Genomic DNA, 19,181 nt, shown 5'->3' with positions numbered 1-19,181 from the left:
TTACTTCTGGAGGTGGGAGAACTTGTGCAGCTCACACATATGTGTGCATATATATAGATATATGCAAATATAAATATATATATTCACTCCCTGCTTTGCTGGACACAAGTACGAAAGAAGCCACCTTGGCCACATTTATCTCCCAGTGCCCTCCTGCTGATTATTCCCGTGTAGGAAAGCAATTGTCACATTTTCATTGCCAGACTTCAACAGTTTCACCTGCTTATGAAATACAGATGTCATTTCAAACAATGAGTATGCTTAAGTGTTTTGAATGGTTTGGGGGCATTTGCTGGTAAATTGGTGCAGGAACATGCTTGGTTGGTCATGTTTGCACACAGGCAGTGCTACAGCAGTGGAAAGAATCACCTAATGTTGTATAATGGGCTGATGTGGTTAATTTGTGCTAGCTGGCATTTTGTGAGCTGCTCTTCTTCTCACCTCTTACAGAGGCCACTTTAAAGCTTCATCTTGTTACAGAAGAGCTTTTTTCCCCCAAACTATTGTGGAATCTCCCAAGAGCACTTTTCGGTCAATATAGCACCCACCATTCTCAACTCTATAAGTAGCTGCTACAAATAATGGTTGCTGCTGTCCTCCAGAAGTGCCCAGTCACTGGTGACAGGGGTAAGGTCTTCCCAAATCCAGCTGTCAGCTCTCATGCAACAGTTGTAACTCGTTCCCTCTTCAGTCTCTTCCTTATAAAAGTCACTAGTGCTCCCAGGGGTATGCACATGGTGGATGAGGCCACCAGCAGCCCGATCACTGCCAGGGCATAGCCTGGGTAATCCTTGGTCACCAGCTGCCCCTGCAAGAGAGAAAAGCAGTGTTGGATCTGTGGGATCTGTCCCAGAGCTGGGCCAGGAGCAAAGCTGTGTGTATGGATCTAAGCAGGACCTCTGAGAAGCTTCTTCAGTCTGTGGCAGCCCACAGCTGCCCTCGGTGTTCTCTGCCCAGCCACACACACTAAAAACTGCCAAGAACAGAGCTGCTGACAACAGGATTGGGGGAAACTTTGCAAGCTTTGGTAAAGCACAGATTTGGGCTTGATTTGTGTTTCTTAATGAGGTGGCTGTGCCCTGACCTCTGTCAGGGCTCTGTTCCTCTCCTGGAGCCTGTGGGCTCATGCTGACACGCAGTCAACAGGCCAGGCCTGCCATGAGTCCTAAATTGGCCATGACATGAAAACAATTATGTGCCTTGTTTCTGCATGATGGAAACATTTCCACAAAATGTTACAAAACCAGTGCTTATTTACCCATTAGTAATTGCTGTGTGATAAATGCACAGTCTAGTACTCTTAAGAAAGTGTCCTGGCCATGAAGAAAAATTTATATAGAAATTATGAAAACTATTCTAGCAACAGCTCAGCTCTCTTATAGTACCACTAATTTTGTTCAAAGTAAATACACTTTAAAAGTAGGGGGGTTTTAAGTCTATTTTTAAAGATGACATTTAGGTTTTCAACATGAATGAAATTTAATTCTATGAAGAGTTGATTAAGAATCATAGAGGGAAATTAGTTTTTTACAGAATTTTACAGAATCATTGCATCATCACTAAGCCAAGTTTTCCCTGGTTTTCCTTTCCACAAAATTAAGGGACGGCCCTGACTCCAGCTACTTGCTTTCAGAACGCCATTTTGTGGAAGAGTGTAGTTAGAAGCTTGTATCCTTGCAGGAGCTAAGGAAGGTCTAAAACAGGAAAAAAACCCAGACCCCAAACTCTTACCTGTGTGGCATCCCATGCTTGGTATTGCAATGTTCCTGTGAGGATGTAGTCAGTGAGGTAAAAAATAAATAGGCTTATAATAAGCAGTGGGCTAACAAAGGCCCACATAATTTTCCAATACCAGTTTGGCTTGCGTCCAATCATGGTGTAAAGATCTTTCTCAAATCTATTCAAAAGAAAACCAAACATTTTTGTGAAGAAAACCAAACACATATTTTTGAGACTGGCTACAGATACTTGATTAATACCTTGTTCTGAGTTACTTCAAAAACCACCTACAGAACTGAGGATGTCAGATGAGAAAGGGGAGTACAGTTGACCACAAATGAGCAGAGAATTATTGTCTGAAAAGCTGGCTCACCAGAACCACAGTCAGGGGGAAATCAACAAAGACAGTGAGGCTTCCAAGAGAATCCCAAGTTGCAGAGAGTAGCTAGAAATAGCGACAGCAAGAAAGTTCTGCCTGAAGCAGAACTACAGCACCAGTTCTGCCTGGGCTGTTAATGGTGTCAGCTGAGAGAGAGAAGGAATGATGCTGAACTACTATGGAGAAAATGGCTGGGTTTGTGTAGCTGAGTTCTCAGTGCTGTTACCTGACCGCCTTTGAGGAACACTGACACTGGGAATGGTACCTAAAATCTCACAGGAGACCTGGATGTGACTTGAAGGCTTTGAACTCATCAGGGAGGAAATACCCACATATGTGCCTGGGCACCCTCTGTGCAGGCAGATAACAAAGCAAATGCTGAAGCCTTTCAGCTATTTTCAAACCCCTTTGCTGTCCAAAACTTCTCCTGACTCCAGAGCTTCCTTTTACCCACAAGGATTGACTAGGGAGACGAACAATGTGCAAGGTGACCACCTTTGAAACCAGACTTACTGGCACTCTTGTGCTCATGCTGAATTCCTGTCATGGGAGGGGCAGAATTTTGGCAGAAGTTGTTCCTGAGACCAAAGACAAGAGCAGGGAGCTGTGTGTACAGCTCCTTAGTACTGCCCTGCCAGCAGAGACGGTGTCAGCCCAGCCTGGCCCCTCACAGTCCTGAGCCAAGGCCCCAGAAGGGGTCTGCAGGGCAGGGGAGACCCCCATCCCCTTGCTAATCCTATAGCACAGGAGAAATATTTATCCCAAGGCAGTATTTTTATTCCTGGCTCCAGCTTTTACCTCCTTATCCCGTAGATGTAACACACAGCGATGGTTTCTACCAGCACGATGAGCAGCAGTGAGAGGGTGGCTGCGTAGTCATTGAAGATGTCAAACCAGTAATTTCCAGCCTCCATAGTGAAGATCAGGCCAATTATACAATTCATGAAACACACAACACCTGTGTGGATAAAACAGGGATCCTGCCATTACACCTGGAAGTTTGTGTAGGGAAAATGTCACACTTCTTATGACTAAAAAGCTGGTGGGATTTCTGCTGAGCAGCTCTCTCTGAGGAGAAGGGTTTTCTTTTCCCCTTGGAAAAGAAACCCCTTTGCATGCGTGACTGTCATTTAACTGCTGCTCCTTAGACCTGCACAGCCACAGCACATCACCCCAGACATGGCCAAGACAACCAAGTCTTAGCTACAGCCTGCTCACACACACATGCAGCATCTGCTGTTGCCGCTGGGCATCCAGCTAAAACAAGTTTTTTAAAACTGATTTCCATGCCCAGAAGGAGCACATATTTCTTTTGACCAATGATTGAGGTGGTTCATAGTTGGGATACTGGCAATGTGACTGAACAGCTGCTTGCTGCAACTATGCTGCCATTTGTACCCTCCCTTTGAGCTTCACCAGTCAGGAGACATGAGTCTGAAGGAGCTGGGGTGTGTTGGGAAGCCTGGAAATACACAGCCACAACTGCCCTGGTGCTTTGGGAGGTCCCAAGGGAAAGGGCTGCATGCATGGGATAGGCAGGATTTCACAAGGGCAGGCAAACCCTTCCAGCAGCATATTTGCTATTCCCTGCTCCACCCGAGGTCAGAGAGTGGAATGGCACTTCACTCAACAGCAGTGGATACCACAGCTTCTGCACACGTGCACACACACACACACACACACACACACACACACATGCTCCCTGTGTGGCCCGTGCTGCAGCCGGGCAGGTGCTCACCCGAGATCACCTCCTTGGGAAAGCGGGAGGCAATGACCCTGCTGTCGGTCAGTGGCGTGAGGATGGCAGCCGTGTTCCCCAGCATGCTGCCGATGCCCAGCATCAGCAGCATGAAGAAGTAGAGCACAGAGTACAGCTGGGGCACCTCCATGTTTTTGATCGCTTCTGAATAGACTATAAATGCCAGTCCTGTCCCCTGGACAGCCTGATGGAGACAAGGGGAGAAAACTGAGTTACAGGCAGCTCCTCAGTTTAATAAAGGACATAAGACAAAAGAGAGTGACTCTGTGTCATGACAATGTATACCTGAGGTGTGGCTTTGCACAGCAAAGGCAGGTGACGTCTTCACCAGTTTATCCCAACTGCACAGACACTGGATGCTAATGACCCTAGAGAGCCCCTGCCCCATTCTGAGGTGTAGAAATGATCCCCAGCCCTGGCCAGGCAGCTCCTGGGCTAAATGGTAGCAAAGGAGACAACACAAAGTGGCAACTCACCGTGTCTAGCTCAGCTTCCAAGCTGCAGTTTTTAATCTGTGGTGCTAATTGGGCATATTCTTGCGGGTAGGTGGCCATGAGGTAATCTTTCATCTCACTGAGGTTGTCTGCTGTTAAAGAGCCTTCCTCCAGGTCAAAAGCATTCAGCAGCAGCAGGATCACTCTGGGAAGGATTACAGGAATTTAATGGCTTTCAGGCCCGGGGCATCTCATCCCTTTTCTCCATCAGCCCTGGGGGAATACTTTGCTGGTCCCAGAGCTTCAGTGTCCCTGGGCAAGAGCAGCACTTCCAGCATAGTGTCAGGACACTGGCAACCTTGTGCTCATCTGTGCCTTGGAGGGAGCAGCTCCTGTGCCCACACTGCTGCTCCCAGGCAGGTATCTTGGGTGCTGGCCAGTGCTGCCTGGCGTCTCTTCCCCTTTGCCCCGCAGTCTCACGTCCACACCCCACCAACTTTAAAGTCTTTTGTCAACAAGCAAGGACTAGCAGCTTGGTTTCCTCTCTGATAAACAGATGGATAGAAAGCTCTAAAAATATGAGTAAATGTGTAACTGACGTGGGCCCTGTGCCAGGGACTGCACGCCAGCTTGCAGCTACAGGACACAATCCTGCAGGCTGCTGGCACTTGCAGAGCATCACAGCCAAGGAGGCTGACCTCGTGTAACTGAAGGGCTTAGCCTTATAAAAGGGGATCTGAGCATCGCTGCATTTATTAATCAGCTCCCCCACACTCCCCAGAGCACAGGCCAGGACAAGAAGACAGGGGAAAGTGCCTCTATGACTCGCCCAGGCAAACTCACCCTCTTGACCGGGCCTGTGCCTGGAAGCAGCACCCAGGTGTCAAAAGGCAAAGCGCTCTGACCTTTCATCTCAGGCTTCATCGCTTTGAATAGCTCCTTTAGCTTTATTAGAGCAGCATCAGCTGTGGTCTTGGGGCAGTGCTGGCAGAGCTGCGTGCTGTTATTTATTTACCTCCCCCCTCAGCTGCCCCAGAACAGCGTGCAGTGAAAACCAGTGAAACAGTGGGCTCTTACTTGTTGATACAGCTCTCATAGTTAAAGGTTGCCTTGAAGCCATAGATGGAGAAAGTGACAATGCTGGCAAATATGGAGGTGGTGCTGTTGATGAGGGACACGATGATGGCGTGTCTCTGGCAGTTGTTGCTGGGCTCGTTGTAGCTGGCAAAGGCGATGAGGCTGCCGAAGCCAAGGCCCAGCGAGAAGAAGATCTGCGTGGCAGCGCTGATCCAGGTCTTGGGGTTCAACAGCTGCTCCAGCTGCAAAAGCCAGATGAGAGAGCAAGACCATGAAGTTCCACTAAGTGCTCAGCACTGCACCTTCCAGCCTGCAGGGATGGGGCTCTTTGTGCACTCATTACAGGTCAGGGATGGCTTTGGGCAGGGTTACTGCTCTGACTGGAAGCAGTAGGTTATGCTAACGGGAAAGTCTTTTTCTGCAGGAAAAAGCAAGCAGCTTATGGGCACCATGGCAGCCTCCAGCCATTCCCAGCTGAGGTTTCCAGCAGCCAGACCTATGTTACTGCAGCAAAAATTCAGTATAAAAAAGAAGGAAAACCAAGACGTTTTAAAAACGTACATGCCCAGTAACCGATAACATTTCCTGAAAAATTCAACACAGTTTTCCTGTACCTTCGGTGTGAACATGTAGATGAGCCCATTCACAGCTCCATGAAGCGTTAATCCTCTGATGAGGTATATGATAAGAACACAGTATGGCAAAGAGGCTGTCACATAGACGACCTGGAGAAAGAGGGTAAAGACCTTGGTCTAAAGAATATGTAAGACAAAGCTAATCTGCTATGTCAGTCTCACTTCACATAAATAATTTCCATTAATGTGTCTGTTACCCTGTATTAATCTTTAAAGAAATATTATCAGACAAATCTAACTTTGGATTTACATTTTAGGGAAACAAGTATTTAATAATCCTGAAGCCCTGTGCTACTATTCCAAGCGTCTTCTCTTAGACAAAATCAAAAAATCAAAAAAATCAAAAAAAAAAATCTAAAATATTTGCAGCATTTGCAGTTCTACATCATTTGGTGGCATAACACCAGTTCACAACCATCTATCAAAAACTCATTAGGCAAAGGTGATCATCACATCATCATCATGTTCGCTCTACAAGGAAGGCAAGCAGAGCTCATAAAAGGTCAAAATCAAACATTAATTTAATCAAATTGAATCAAAATTTAATTGAATCAGTTGCAGCAAGTTTAAGAGGTTATTCCTAGTTTACAGTCTCTTGGCTTTCTGTATTTGGCTAAGACGATTTGGGGATTACAGCCCTCAGCTTGCTGCTTAGTGCAGGCTCAGCCAGGACATTGGGGTTTTTCTCCCCACTTCCTCATAACTTCTGCTGTGAATAAAAAGCAAGCAAAAATGCCCAGTAGATGTCTTGTTTTTCTTGCAAAGACCAAGGAATAGACGTCTCCTGACTCGGCTCCGCTGGGGCAGACTGCTTTCCTCAAGGCCAGCAGCCTGACAACTGGCCATGAGAGAGAGCTGGCTGTATTTAAAGGACTTCCCTGGGTTATTTTTTCAGTATCACTCAGCGTTTTGATTGATCCTGCTTCAGCTGCAACTTGGCAGGGCAGCAGAGGCAGCAGAGCTCGGTGCTCCGGGGGGACCCGGGGCCCCAAGGAGCAGCAGCCATTCCTCGCCGCCTGTCAGCGCCCCGCACGTCCCGCCCGGGCTCGGCAGGGCTGTGCCCGCTCTCACCTTGCCGGTGGAGGCGGTGCCACGGAGGATGCAGAGGTAAACCACGAGCCAGGCCAGCGTCAGGCACAGCGCCTGCTCCCACTGCACGCTGCCGCTGGCCTCCAGCGACGGGGAGATGTTCAGGGTCTGCCGGTACCAGAAGTACTGCGTGGACGATGTCTTCTCACACTCCTCCTCGTAGCCCGTGCGGTTGCTGTTGAGGGGGCAGGTGGCCCATGGCAGGGGGTCCTGGGAGGAAGGGCCATGGAGTGAGAGCATGGCAGGGGATACCGAGGTGCCAGTGGGGAACAGGGAGGATGATGGCAAGGACGGCTTTCTGCCCGGGCTTGCTTCTCTCTGCAGGGTGCTGCCGAGGCTGGGGATGACCCTCTACCCTGGGGATGACTTCTTTTGACAATCTCCCTTGGCAATGACCCTTGCCCCAAGGACTGATGTTTTCTGATCTTCTCCCCTGGGGATGACCCTTTCTGAACCCTCTCCTCAAGGACAGATCAGCTCTGTCCCTCCCCAGGATGACCAGACTGATTCTCTCCCCAAGGACTGAGCCTCTTTAATCCTCTCCCCTGGAAGTGACACTCTCCAAGCCTCTACTGTGGGACCAAACCTCTCTCCTGACATCAGACAGGCCCATCCCGGGATGCAGGGCACCCTGGCACCAAGGCTCATGTGACCAAGGTGTCACAAGCCTGGCCTTGACCTGAATTCCACGGTGAGAAGAAGACAACAGCCAATGTCTTTTGGAGGACCATGGAGGAGGAATCACTGCCTGACTTTTCCCTGCAGCAAAGCCCTAGGTTTCTGAAGCTTTTGACATCCCTCCACCTCCCCATTCCTAGTTGACAATGGTGCCATGCAACATCCAGCACCAAGGAAAAGGCACTGTGGCCCTCCGCAGGCACAACGGGGCCAAGCTGGGCTGCTGGGAGCTCACGCACCTGGAAGGAGTGGAAGAGGTACCAGAAGGCCCAGGCATTTATCACATTGTAGTACATGGAGAGGAAGAAGGAGACGACAACACTGGCAACTCCTGTGGGTATGGAGGGAGACGTTTGGTCAGCAGAAAACCCCAAAATTCCCAAGGCTCCACAGCAACTGTGGGATGCAGGAGCAGCACTGCCATGGCTGACACAGGAGAGGCTTTGTCCCTGCACAGCCAGGTGCACAGGGCATGTCCCTGTCACTGTAGTCACTGCCTCCTCCCCCAACCAGGACTACCCTGACCTGGATTTGATACTCTGGGCCATGAGGAATGAATATTCAATGTATCATTAAAAGAAAAAGCGTGCTTATGCAAATTAACGATAGCTTGGGTTTTCAGGGTAATTTAATAATATAAAAATGTTGCTAAGAGTGGACATTGGTAAATGGTAGACGGGAACAGTAGGAAATTAAGGCACCATTTTATCACTCATGTTGAGCTTATTGGGAAGGTGCTCTTGGGGTCAAAGCCCAGTATAGGCAGCCCCAAGGGCTGGGTTTAGCACTGGCCTCCACAACATGATTTTGGCAGTCTGCCTGAGGCCAGAGGGACTCACACCTCTGAATCCAGACCCAACACAGCAAGCTGGCCACCCCAGTGGCCAACAAGGGACAGGATAAAGGCATGTCATGAGGTGTCTGGCTTTGCTCAGCCTGGTGGGACTCAGTAAGACCTGAGCTCCCACCTGGGTTTTTTTTTGAAAGACAAAGTTCTCCAATCTAAAATCACCCACATTCCCTGCCTACTGGAAAATAAAGATGGGAACTGAGAACATACCAACACCGCAGAGGTAGGGACTTATTATTTTCCAGGCGCCAATGCTGCCCTGCCGCATGCGCTGCCCCACGGCCAGCTCCAAGTACAGCAGGGGCATCCCCTCGGCAATCAGCATGATGAGGTATGGGATCAAAAAGCCACCTGTGAGAACAAACCCAACAGTCAGCCTTCAGCAGATCAGCAGCAAGATAAACACCACTTTGCCCTATTTGTGTTCAAGTCACGCCGTCAGTGCCCCAAAGGCTGGCTGGATCTGGGTCCTGGTCCTGTCCAGGTACCTGGAGTACTGAGGGCCCAATCCTAAAGGACATCTCACAGAGGTTTCAGGCAGAGTCCCAGAGGCTGGTGGGTGCTGACTGCCTGGGCGCAGGGAATTTTCCGCAGGGACTTGGCAGGGCTGGGATTTCTGCTGTTAAACTGTGTTGGTCTGCACTGCTGTGTGGCAGCGCTGCCCAGATGCATCCGGGTGGTTTGAGCAATGCTGGGGGCTGGGGTTGTTAAAGGGTAACCAGCCACCTGCCAAACCTTGTAACCCATAATGAGAAAAAGAGGATGAGGGAAAGATTTACTTCAGTGCGGGGTGTTCTGCTGCACAGACATAGTGCTCAAAGAAAAGGTAATAGCAACGTCTGTGTCAATCAGAGAGTTTTGAGATACATATTGAAGACTGGCCTTGCTTAAAAATAAAAAAACAAACAACCAAAAAACCAAACTAAAAAGCTCCCAAATTCCTATCCTGAGCCCACAAGCACCAGCAAATGAATGAAGGCTTTCCCCCCAGGGCCTTTCCTCCCAGCCTGGGAGCAGATCCTGGGACACAGGCATTGAGTCTTCTGTATGGGACTGCTCATCCCTGCTTCCCTGCACATGGAGAGCCGCAGAGATGCTCCTGTGGAAGAGGAACAGCAGGAATGGGAAGGCCGACAGCAAGGAAAGGAAAAGGACCCTCCCGCCTGCAACCAGGATGTGCTTTGGCTTAAATTTCTGCCAGAAAAAAATAAAATCCTTGTATTCGACCTGGGACTCACTTCAGAAAGAGCTGCTGACTGAGTCAAAAGCTGGATTTTTGTGAAGGCTTCCCTGCTTCCCTTTTTACAGCAAGCCAAAATATTTACGTAAATATCTCTTATTTAGGATTTAATCTGTGGCATTAACATTCCTTGCAATGGGCTCTGTGCAGCGCTGTGGAGGAATGAACTCCATGCAGCGACTGAGGCAAAGACCTGGAAATAAACACAGAGCAATAATCCGTTTTTTTCTGGGAATTAATTTCCCACCTCCCAGCTCTCTTGTTATTAACAACTCCTTTGTTAGTCTGTTAGATAACTTCCCATGCCGCAAGGGAGCCGTCGGAGGTTTAAGAGCTCCCGCAGCCGCTCTGTGCCGGTGGGGTGCGAGCCGCCCCAGCAGCCACTGAGGCAGTTCTGCCATGTACCACAGGGGAATCAGCATTAGGCCCTTGCAAAGGTTTTCCACCCTCCCGGCAGCGCTGCCACATGTTTGGCATTGACTGTGCCAACTGGCAAGGAGGCAAAATGCCTTCAGGCTTGTTCTTCACCCCAATGTCCCCCGCAGCTGGGGGTGCCAGTGCTAAGCCCCTGCCCCTTGCTCTGCATCCTGTTTGCACACAGATCTTGCTCCTAGTGCTACTCTTCCCAAAGAGGAGAACCAAAGCAGCTCACACAAGTGACTCTGGGCAGCCGATAAACCAGCTCCTTGTCAGCTGTCAATCAGCTCTACTCAACTCCCCGCTCATAGACACCGGGAGTTGCTCCCTCCAGTGCCAGCTGACTGCACAAACCAGCCAGATCCCTGTCGTTGGCAAAACGTGTGGAGTGGGCCCTGGCTCTGCTCAAGGCACTGGGCTTGGCCAGCGGCACCCTCGCCCCTGCTCAGGCTTCTGCCTGGTGCTCAGGGGCTTTCTCGCCCAGGGCTGAGCACTGGTTAGCACCAGCCCTGCTGCAGACCCAGCCGGCCTCATTTGAGCCTGGCCCAGTCGGCTTAGGGACAGAGGAACTGCACATACGAGGTTTGAATGCGCCCTGCTCTGCTCTGGTCATGCTCTCAGCAGGAAAGCAAGGAGAAGGAGGAGAAGAAGAGAAACTGCTGATGAACAGAATGACAGGTTACAAAGTCTGCAAATACTCAGGTTACAGATACTCAGCATTATCCGCGATAAGGGCCCTATTGCCCTGCTGGGCAGGACAGGGACTGGCTCCGTGCTTTACTGCAAGGAAGATGCCAAACAAACTGGCGCCCCCCTAATTAATCCCAGTGCCTGACATATCCAGCTTTTGAGTTCCTGAAATGATGTTCTTCATGTGTGGGTTTTGTGAACCCCTGGAAAGCCACAGAATCCTCTTTAGGAGGGCAGTGGATAAAGCAATTAAGAAAAGCAAAACCTCCTGTCAGGAGTTTTAATTTCACAGTAGAAAGAGCTGCCTTTCCCTACATAAATATAAGTGGTAAAGAGAAAAACAATGGAAAATATAATGAAAAATAATGTAAAAACATCCTTATAAAACAGGCTTTTTACAAAATTCTTTGGTGTATCATAGAATAGTTTGCATTGGAAGGCACTTTTTAAAGATCATCTAGTCCAAAGCCCTTGCAATGAACAGGGAAGCTTACTTAAGCTTCTATTCAGGTTAACCAAATGTTCCAGTTTTGGTTACATTTCAAATAATTTTTACCACCTTTCAGAGAATTTCACCACAATGGTTAAATGGCTGGTTAAAAGAATGACACAAAGCCCCCAAAAAGTCAGAGTTTTGCTGTCCTTCATGATGGGCTGCTAGAGAACTGATCAAATGCAGTTTCACTGTGTACAGAAACACATTGTGCTAGAGTTCAGTGTCAGACGTGACGTCTTTACCCTTAAAGCATGTGAAGGGGAATACATGCAAATTTACAGCACATCTATCATTTCTGCTATCTGAACTGTCTAAGAAAGCTTCAGCCACTGCAGCATCTATCTTCTACTGACACTTCACCACCATATTATCTGGATTTTTTTTTGACCTGATCTCACAGGACAGCTGTAATGCACTCTCACCACTGAGATGGCTTTTCAAACAGCAGCATGGACCAACTGCTACCACCACAAGTGTATTCAGAAGTAAGTTACAAGCAAACAAAATAAGTATAAAAGCAAAAAGCTGTTTAACATCTCAGTGTTTCTTCCTGAAAGGAAGAAAAGGCAGAAGGAGACCAGAAGAAGATGAGGCAGATGCTCATCATGTCCCTTAATGCAAGATTGAGATGGGTTCCCAGCCATGTCAACAGATGAAGTATGAAGTAGTAAAAAAACTTGGTTGTCTTATAGAGAGCCTGTTTCTAAAGATTCTTCAAAAGTGGGGTAGCTGTATACTAGAGGAGATTATTAATAATGGTCTTTAATTAATCTAATTAACTGACTTTTCATTTCTAAGGAAGAACACCTGTGGCTCATATATGCCACAAATATCATCTTCCTTCTGTTTGGACCTAGGAAGAGGATAAACTTTGAAAGAGGGTTTTGAGGTCTTTTTGGTTGGTTTATTTATTTTTGGAGGACAAATCAATTCCTTATTTCCAAAGGTTCCTGGGAGTCTTTAGCTATGAAATTCCTGTTGATTAAGGCATTTCAGCAAACTTCAAGGCAGATTTGCAGTCAAAGTAAGGCTTTGTATAAAAGATATTAATGACAGGTACTTGAAATAATACAGAGGATCTTTAAGTTAAATCAGTATAATCATCTCCCCTTCTCAAATGTACAAGAACATGAACCAGTTTCTCACACCTTCAAATTTCCTCTGTGGGGCAAAAATATAATAAATGAATACTATGTGGATCTATATTTCTCACTCTGCCTCAGTATTTTTAGAAAACATGGACCTTTCCTTACTGTCTCATTGCACTTACAGGAAACAATGCCACCATACTGGGACAGCTGTCAGGCAAAAGTCTAATGCTAAAGAATACATAAAATAAACCCACGATAAAACAGACTGCACAACAACAGAAACCCAGACCTCCTCTCTGCCCTGGACCTTGCTGGGTGGACAGAGCATGAACATGGACAACATACTTTTGCACTTATAGCTTGCCCCACTCCATCTCGAGGGAAGCAAGAAAATGTAAACCACACTTACCTCCTCCGTACATCTGACATAAGTATGGAAACCTCCACACATTTCCCAGCCCCACAGCATAGGAAATGCAGGCAAAAACAAACTGCAGGGGATTGTCCCATAAGGGTCTGGATTTCTCCATTGCTTTCTTGCAGGCAGAGGTTGCAGCAGAGCCTCCTGCCTTCACTCCCTCAGGTACTCTGCCAACCACGCCAGTCTGGCTCAGAGGGGAGGGAAAGGCGGAGGAGCTATGCTTGCCAATTCCTATCAAGGTTTTTAATTACTAATCTTATTAACAGGCACATACTGAAATAGGAATGCTGGTAAATAGATTATAGACACACACAGAACTGTAAAATTGGTACTTTGAGTGAATAGCTGCTTGGGTTTTGACTAGCATTTCTGGGAAGGATGTGAGCTGAGGGATTTTTAGTGACTCACATGCCAACTTGAAGCTGTGAGGAAATAACATTGGGGCTGAAGCTTGGTTTTGGAAATGCAATACTCCTTCCCTACAGGGCTCCCTTCCTACCGAGTGGAATTCATGTGCATGAGGCACCAGCCTGAATTTGCACAGAAGGGGGGTTCCCACACAATTAGGACCGGTTTTAGAGACTGTCAATGCTTTTAGGGTAAGAATAAACAGAATCCTCAGACATTCTCTCACTGTGCCCTGGTGCTCACCTCAACCAACCCAGCACAGCCCCCAGTTCCAAAAGTGGCCTTGAAACAGTCCTATCAGCCCCACAGGTCCCCACCCTGGTGCACACTTGACAATACTCAAGTTTGACCCTCCTGGAATAATGCTTTCCCTCTACATACTCTGCATGTGTGTGACAGTGTGAAACAGCCAGTCTCTTTTCACTCACCATCATGCTCAAGCCCCACTGCTGCAGGTGAACTTTTCTGAGAGGTTGCTGCTCTAAAATACTTTCAAGCAGCAGGCACCAAACACAAAGGCCAGTGGAAAAAAGTGTCTGTGACCATTGTGGAGGCAGAAGGATCTAGGGGGCCTTTGGGTCGTCTGAAGGCACACAGAGGTGCCATGTCTGAACATGAACCCTGTGTGTTTGGGCCCCTGCCAAGGTACACTTTGAGCTCAACCACTGTGGACAGGTCTCCCAGCGAAGGTGGCTGCCAGCAGCGTCTGCAGCAATAAAAAGTAGCTGAGCAACTTCAGGGACTTAGCTTCCTTCCTCTGTTTAAATGGTTTTTTCCAGGGCACCTTTCAGGATCATTTTACAAGTATGACTCACTCAGCTGCTGTCAGTATCATTCCTCCAGCACCAGGAATTTGGTCCCAGACAGTTCTGGGTGTGCTGATCCAGCATCCCATTGGGCACTGGCTAAGCCAAAGCCTCCAGCTGTGGGTATGGGTGAGAACTCCAGCCCGGGGGCCTCTGGACAGGGGTCTGAACTGCAGAGTGTGTCATGCAGTGCTGCTGAGCCCAGCAGCAGCACTCAGGTGGACTGCTGCCCAGCCACCTGTATTACCAAAGTCATTAAGTGGGACATTGCTTTTCTGTCTGCTAAAGCAGGTGAAGGCAAGAGGTTTACAAATCTCCTGTACGTGCATCCATTCTTCAGGGAGTGTTTTAGTGATGCTAGAGAGGTAAGCTCTCACTGGAAAACATCAGGGTTTGCCAAAGCTGCCTGTAGTATAGTTTTGAGGGAGTTTGTGATTTTTTTCTTTTTGCAGTATCCATGCACTTCTTGTCTTGCCTGCAGAACTGCAACATGCCAGCTAGCCCTGGCAATATGTCTCATGGGTATAACCCAGAATTCTGCTGGAAGGAATAATCCAAAGTAATTTTAAATCCATAAGCTGTTAAACTGAAAGATACACGCAGAGAATGTGAGTTGTTCCACATCATGAAAACTTTCACAAATTATTAAAAAGTCAAATGCCTGTCTCTGGCAGTGGGATTTTTTATAAATTATGTGTATAAATAGCTTACACTATTAAATAATTTGCTGATGGGACAGCCTTAAAAAATAGCACATCACTACCACTTGGGTTGCTTCTGCGTGAATAGATTACTCCTACTGATGAGCATCATCAAGTTAAAGATTTCCTCGGCTCTGTACTTCCTTCCCATTACATTTCAAACTAGTTTACTAATGGACTGGAGGAGATTGTGCAGGCAGAGAGGTGTGATGTCTTCATCTCGGGTCAGGCCAGATCAGGAAGTTCGGGTGGAATGAAACGAATCCTTGCCTCTCTCACAAATGTCAGTCTCATCAGTAGCTTGGATCACAGACTACTGTGAGGTTTTTTTTAAAGGTGGTCATGCACATAGGCACCCAGCAAATTGCCTGTCATCTACTGGCTCCTTGGGACACACACTTTAAATATATTTAAATGTATTTAAACAGGTAACACGGAGAAATTCCTCCTGTGGGACTTTCTATATCCACCTCAGATTATCAATATGCTATTTCTGATGTTGTTCATGATTTTATCTCCTTTGAACTGCTTTCATTTGGGTTAGGGAAGGGCTTGGGCTTTATCTTTAGAGACAAAGATAAGCCTCTAATAGACATACGCAAGAAATTTTGATCATGTCACTGCTCATATTAAAGAAGGATTAGAAAGAATTTTTATTCCCAGTACCTAACAAATTTGAGCTATGGGGTTTGGGAGAGTGGTTGAGAAGGGAAAAGGCTCATCTGTACAGCAGACCAGGGATTGATGGGACTGCCCAGGAGAACTGCCCTATGTAAACCAAGTCAGAAGCAAACAAAGCAAAGCATCCCATTTCTCACTGAAGCAAAACCTCAAGTACTTAGGTGAAGGTATCAACTAAAACCCCTGGTCTTGTGTCTCTTGATGCCAGTACAGTGAAAAGCCAAACCCCTCTCCCAGCTACCTAAAATGCAGACAAAAAGGGAATCTGGGGTCCTAACAACAGGTTGGGTACCATGATTTCAGGGTGGGAGAGAAGCTCAATAGTTTGATTGGTAAAAGTCATGGAAACAAGGGAAGAAATTCTATCAGGTAGCCTGGACTTTTATTATGCTACCTCTCCAACCTATATCACTATACCCTTTAGATTTAAAAATAAACCCTCTGGGCTTTCCTTAATGAGCCAGACATGTGGGAGGGGGACAAAGTGTCAGCAGCTCTGGTGTTTATTACCTTCAATTCCTGGAGGAACTCGCTTCCAAATACAAACACTGCTAGTGTGTATCTGCTAGTGTGTCAGATGACAATCAAAGCAAAGGCATGGAGTGTCTGCAGACTCTGCAGACCCTGATGCTGTCATGGGAAGCAGATATGCAGCAGCTTCCACAAATGGGCTTTCTGTTGGGATTCACTGTTGATAGTTGCTACCCTAAGATGCCTGTTTCCTTACCTTAGGAGAAAGAAAGAATCCATCTGGATTTTTGACAACTCATAGGCCATGACAACTGTTGGGCAATTGCTCTTTGTGTAATTGGAGGTTACAGTTACTCCTCTAAGCAGTTACTAGGATTACAATTATTCCTTCCAGTTTATCACTACTACTTGCTGCTTAGTTCCAAACTGTAGATGATGCCTTTAAGGTCTGTACCCTGAAGTTATTGCCAGCCTCTCAATCACCCTTAAAACTTTAACTTAACCTCTCAAGAAAAGCATGCCTGCAAACAGTCTCTATATTTTCCTTGCTTTTCCTCAGCATCACAGCTCTATCCATCTTCTGACTGTGTGATTTTTTTAGGGTACTCACTCAATAAAGTTCGGATTCATAGAATTGTACCTAATTCACCCAGACTTCAAAACTGAACTGTGTCAAATGAGAGTCAGAAACTGGCATGTCACTAAAAGACAGTTGGATTACTCAGGCAGTTCTGCTGCTTGTCACCTGCCAGTTGCCACTTTCTCTGTCAAAACTTGCCTGCACTCTGGGGAGGTCTCTGGGCAGCTCTCTTATTCACCAGCAGCTGTCAGTCGTGAGCTGCTCTGCCAGAGTCCTGCACACTCCAAGGCAGCACATCAACAAGTTCCTAAAGAGAATTTTAAAATAATTAACAAACAAAACTTTCTGTTGAAACAGAATGACATGTACCTACCCACCTTTATTTGGAGAAGAGCTGACTCCAAAGAAGCTGCCTAACGTGTCAGGCTATGTCCAAGAGGAGACCTTGCTAAGGAGAGCACATTAGACATCTTCAGGGAGAGTCTGTGGGCAGCCAGAGCAGGGCAGGAATCCTGGGACAACATCTTCCCTGGGATGTTGTCAAAATAAACAATCACAGGGCAACTCCCTAGGCACATTCTCTGCTCAGTTACCAAAATAACAATGGTAACAATTACAATAACAATTCTTACCTGCTCATATACAAACTTACCTTCAAATTACTTCACAATGTTTTAGAAGGCACATCCTGCTGGACCAGATCAAATCTTTTAAGCTTGATCCATTCAGCCACCTGATACCTCAACATGATTCACATTTGCTTCCTGAGGCAGTAAAGATTTCACTGTGGTTTCACAGCACTTCATGTCACACAGAAGTAAAGACCTGTCCTTTATAATGCCAGAAGAGGGAAATCAAACTAAGGAATCTTACAAACGTGTTGGCTGGACTGAAATCTAAGCTCCTGGCAGATGACTGGGTTTCCCAAAAGCAAGGTATGTGGGAAATGTCCAAATTTCAGCTGTTCAAGATATCACTCTCAATATCAAACAAATATCCAAATTTCAGCTGTTCAAAATATTAGTCTCAATATCAAACAAAAAGGTCCACTTGCAGGTGAAGTGTCAGTGTAGGTATTAGTACTCACCTTAGGACATTTTTTAAATGGCTATTAGGCACAAGAGAAAAACAGGTTAATGAGTACTTTATGAACAGTTAAAGATCATTGGTTAATATATGGTCTTATTAAGATGGCAACATGCAGGACCCCTGTCTCATTTATTAACAATCACTGAAGTCACTGTTGGAGCATAGGGTTGTTGGGTGGCTGTCAGAGTAAGTACTAGCAAAGCTGAGATGCCTAGATTTCATTCCCATAGTCTTCAGCCTGCAAGAAAAAAAACAAAACAAAACCAAAGACCAAACCCCAACCAGCCTGAAAGAGATCTGATTTCTGCAGACCAGCTAGTCATACAGGAATTTTCTTTATAAACATTCCCTTCAGGCATACCTAGGGAATTAACCACTGAAATGGAAGAAATGGATAAAGTCTATTTGAGCAGTACAAGGAACAAAGGCTGCTAAAAGGAGTATTAGAATTTACACCTCAGGGAAAGAAGTGAAGTTTTAGAAACATCAGGCACTGTCAGGAGAGGTTCAGATGTCATTTCTATCTTCAAAATATTGTACCTATCTCAAGAAAAAAAGTCATAACTGTATAATGCTCCAGGTTTTCTTTGACAGGTACATCACCTGTCAAAGATGATGTATTTTTCACCAAGAGCTCCACACAAGACTTTTAATTAGCCATTCTGCAGCACAAAAAGCGAGCATCTCAGTGATCTCACACTCGCTAAACTGGCAATCTGCAAGGCAGGAAATCAAAGTCTGAGTTTCAATTTTGCACTGCACAGTTCTTTACAAGATTTGCCTTACTCATTTGAGGACATAACAAGGTGTGCAGCAATGCTTGTCTAAGCCAACTTATTTCACTGAGACCTAGCCATGTACTGAAGCTGACAGTGTACTTTTCTTGCTGAGATGGTTTCTATGCAGATAATTAAGGCTGATCACAGAGTCAATATTCTAGAGTCAAAGACTGATGAGAGGACCAGCAGGAGTCATGAGAATCTCTGGCTTTTCTCACCCTTTACCTGCTATTTTAGATATAGTAATTGATCTCATTAAAGTGAGTGTTATTATGAAGAAAAAACCCACAACATTCATCCAGACAAATACTTGTGTTGTTCTGAGCAAACAGGCCAAAAAGCTCTTTGGTACATGCCTATTAAGAACTTAACACTTTAGTGACTGTACAAGGGGCAAAAGAATACCTTTCATTATCTTAACTGCCACTGCATGAGGAGGATGACACCCTACAACACTCTACTGTTGTGCTACAGCAATAACATCCTGCCACAGGCATGGGACTTTATCTCAAACCAACCTCACTTAACCAGTGGGAGGAAAAAGACAGGAGAACTTACTGAAAACATGAAAACTTAAACTTAGAGAAAAAAGAAGAACTCAGACTGCAAGTGTATGGCAGATTTGAGTTAAGCAATTTTAACAGCTTTGCTTGTTAAAGAAATAATGAGGAAAAAAAGATCCATTTCAGTT

At 46.3% G+C, this 19,181-nt stretch overlaps 1 protein-coding gene across 1 annotated transcript; it reads right to left on the bottom strand.

Moving 5' to 3' along the window:
* Positions 1 to 658: 658 nt before the first annotated feature.
* Positions 659 to 13,084, bottom strand: SLC6A20 (solute carrier family 6 member 20; the record flags this gene model as incomplete). Its single annotated transcript, XM_084226618.1, has 11 exons — positions 659 to 808; positions 1,732 to 1,897; positions 2,897 to 3,056; positions 3,837 to 4,041; positions 4,334 to 4,496; positions 5,369 to 5,610; positions 5,983 to 6,093; positions 7,075 to 7,302; positions 8,010 to 8,101; positions 8,831 to 8,971; positions 12,964 to 13,084. The coding sequence occupies 11 exons, from the start codon at positions 13,082 to 13,084 to the stop codon at positions 659 to 661; spliced, it is 1,779 nt and encodes a 592-aa protein (XP_084082744.1).
* Between the last annotated feature and the right edge of the window lie 6,097 nt (positions 13,085 to 19,181).

Source organism: Fringilla coelebs (genome assembly GCF_963513975.1).
Source record: "Fringilla coelebs genome assembly, chromosome: 1".
Taxonomy (NCBI): Eukaryota; Metazoa; Chordata; class Aves; order Passeriformes; family Fringillidae; genus Fringilla; species Fringilla coelebs.
This window is presented reverse-complemented; position numbering and strand designations above follow the sequence as displayed.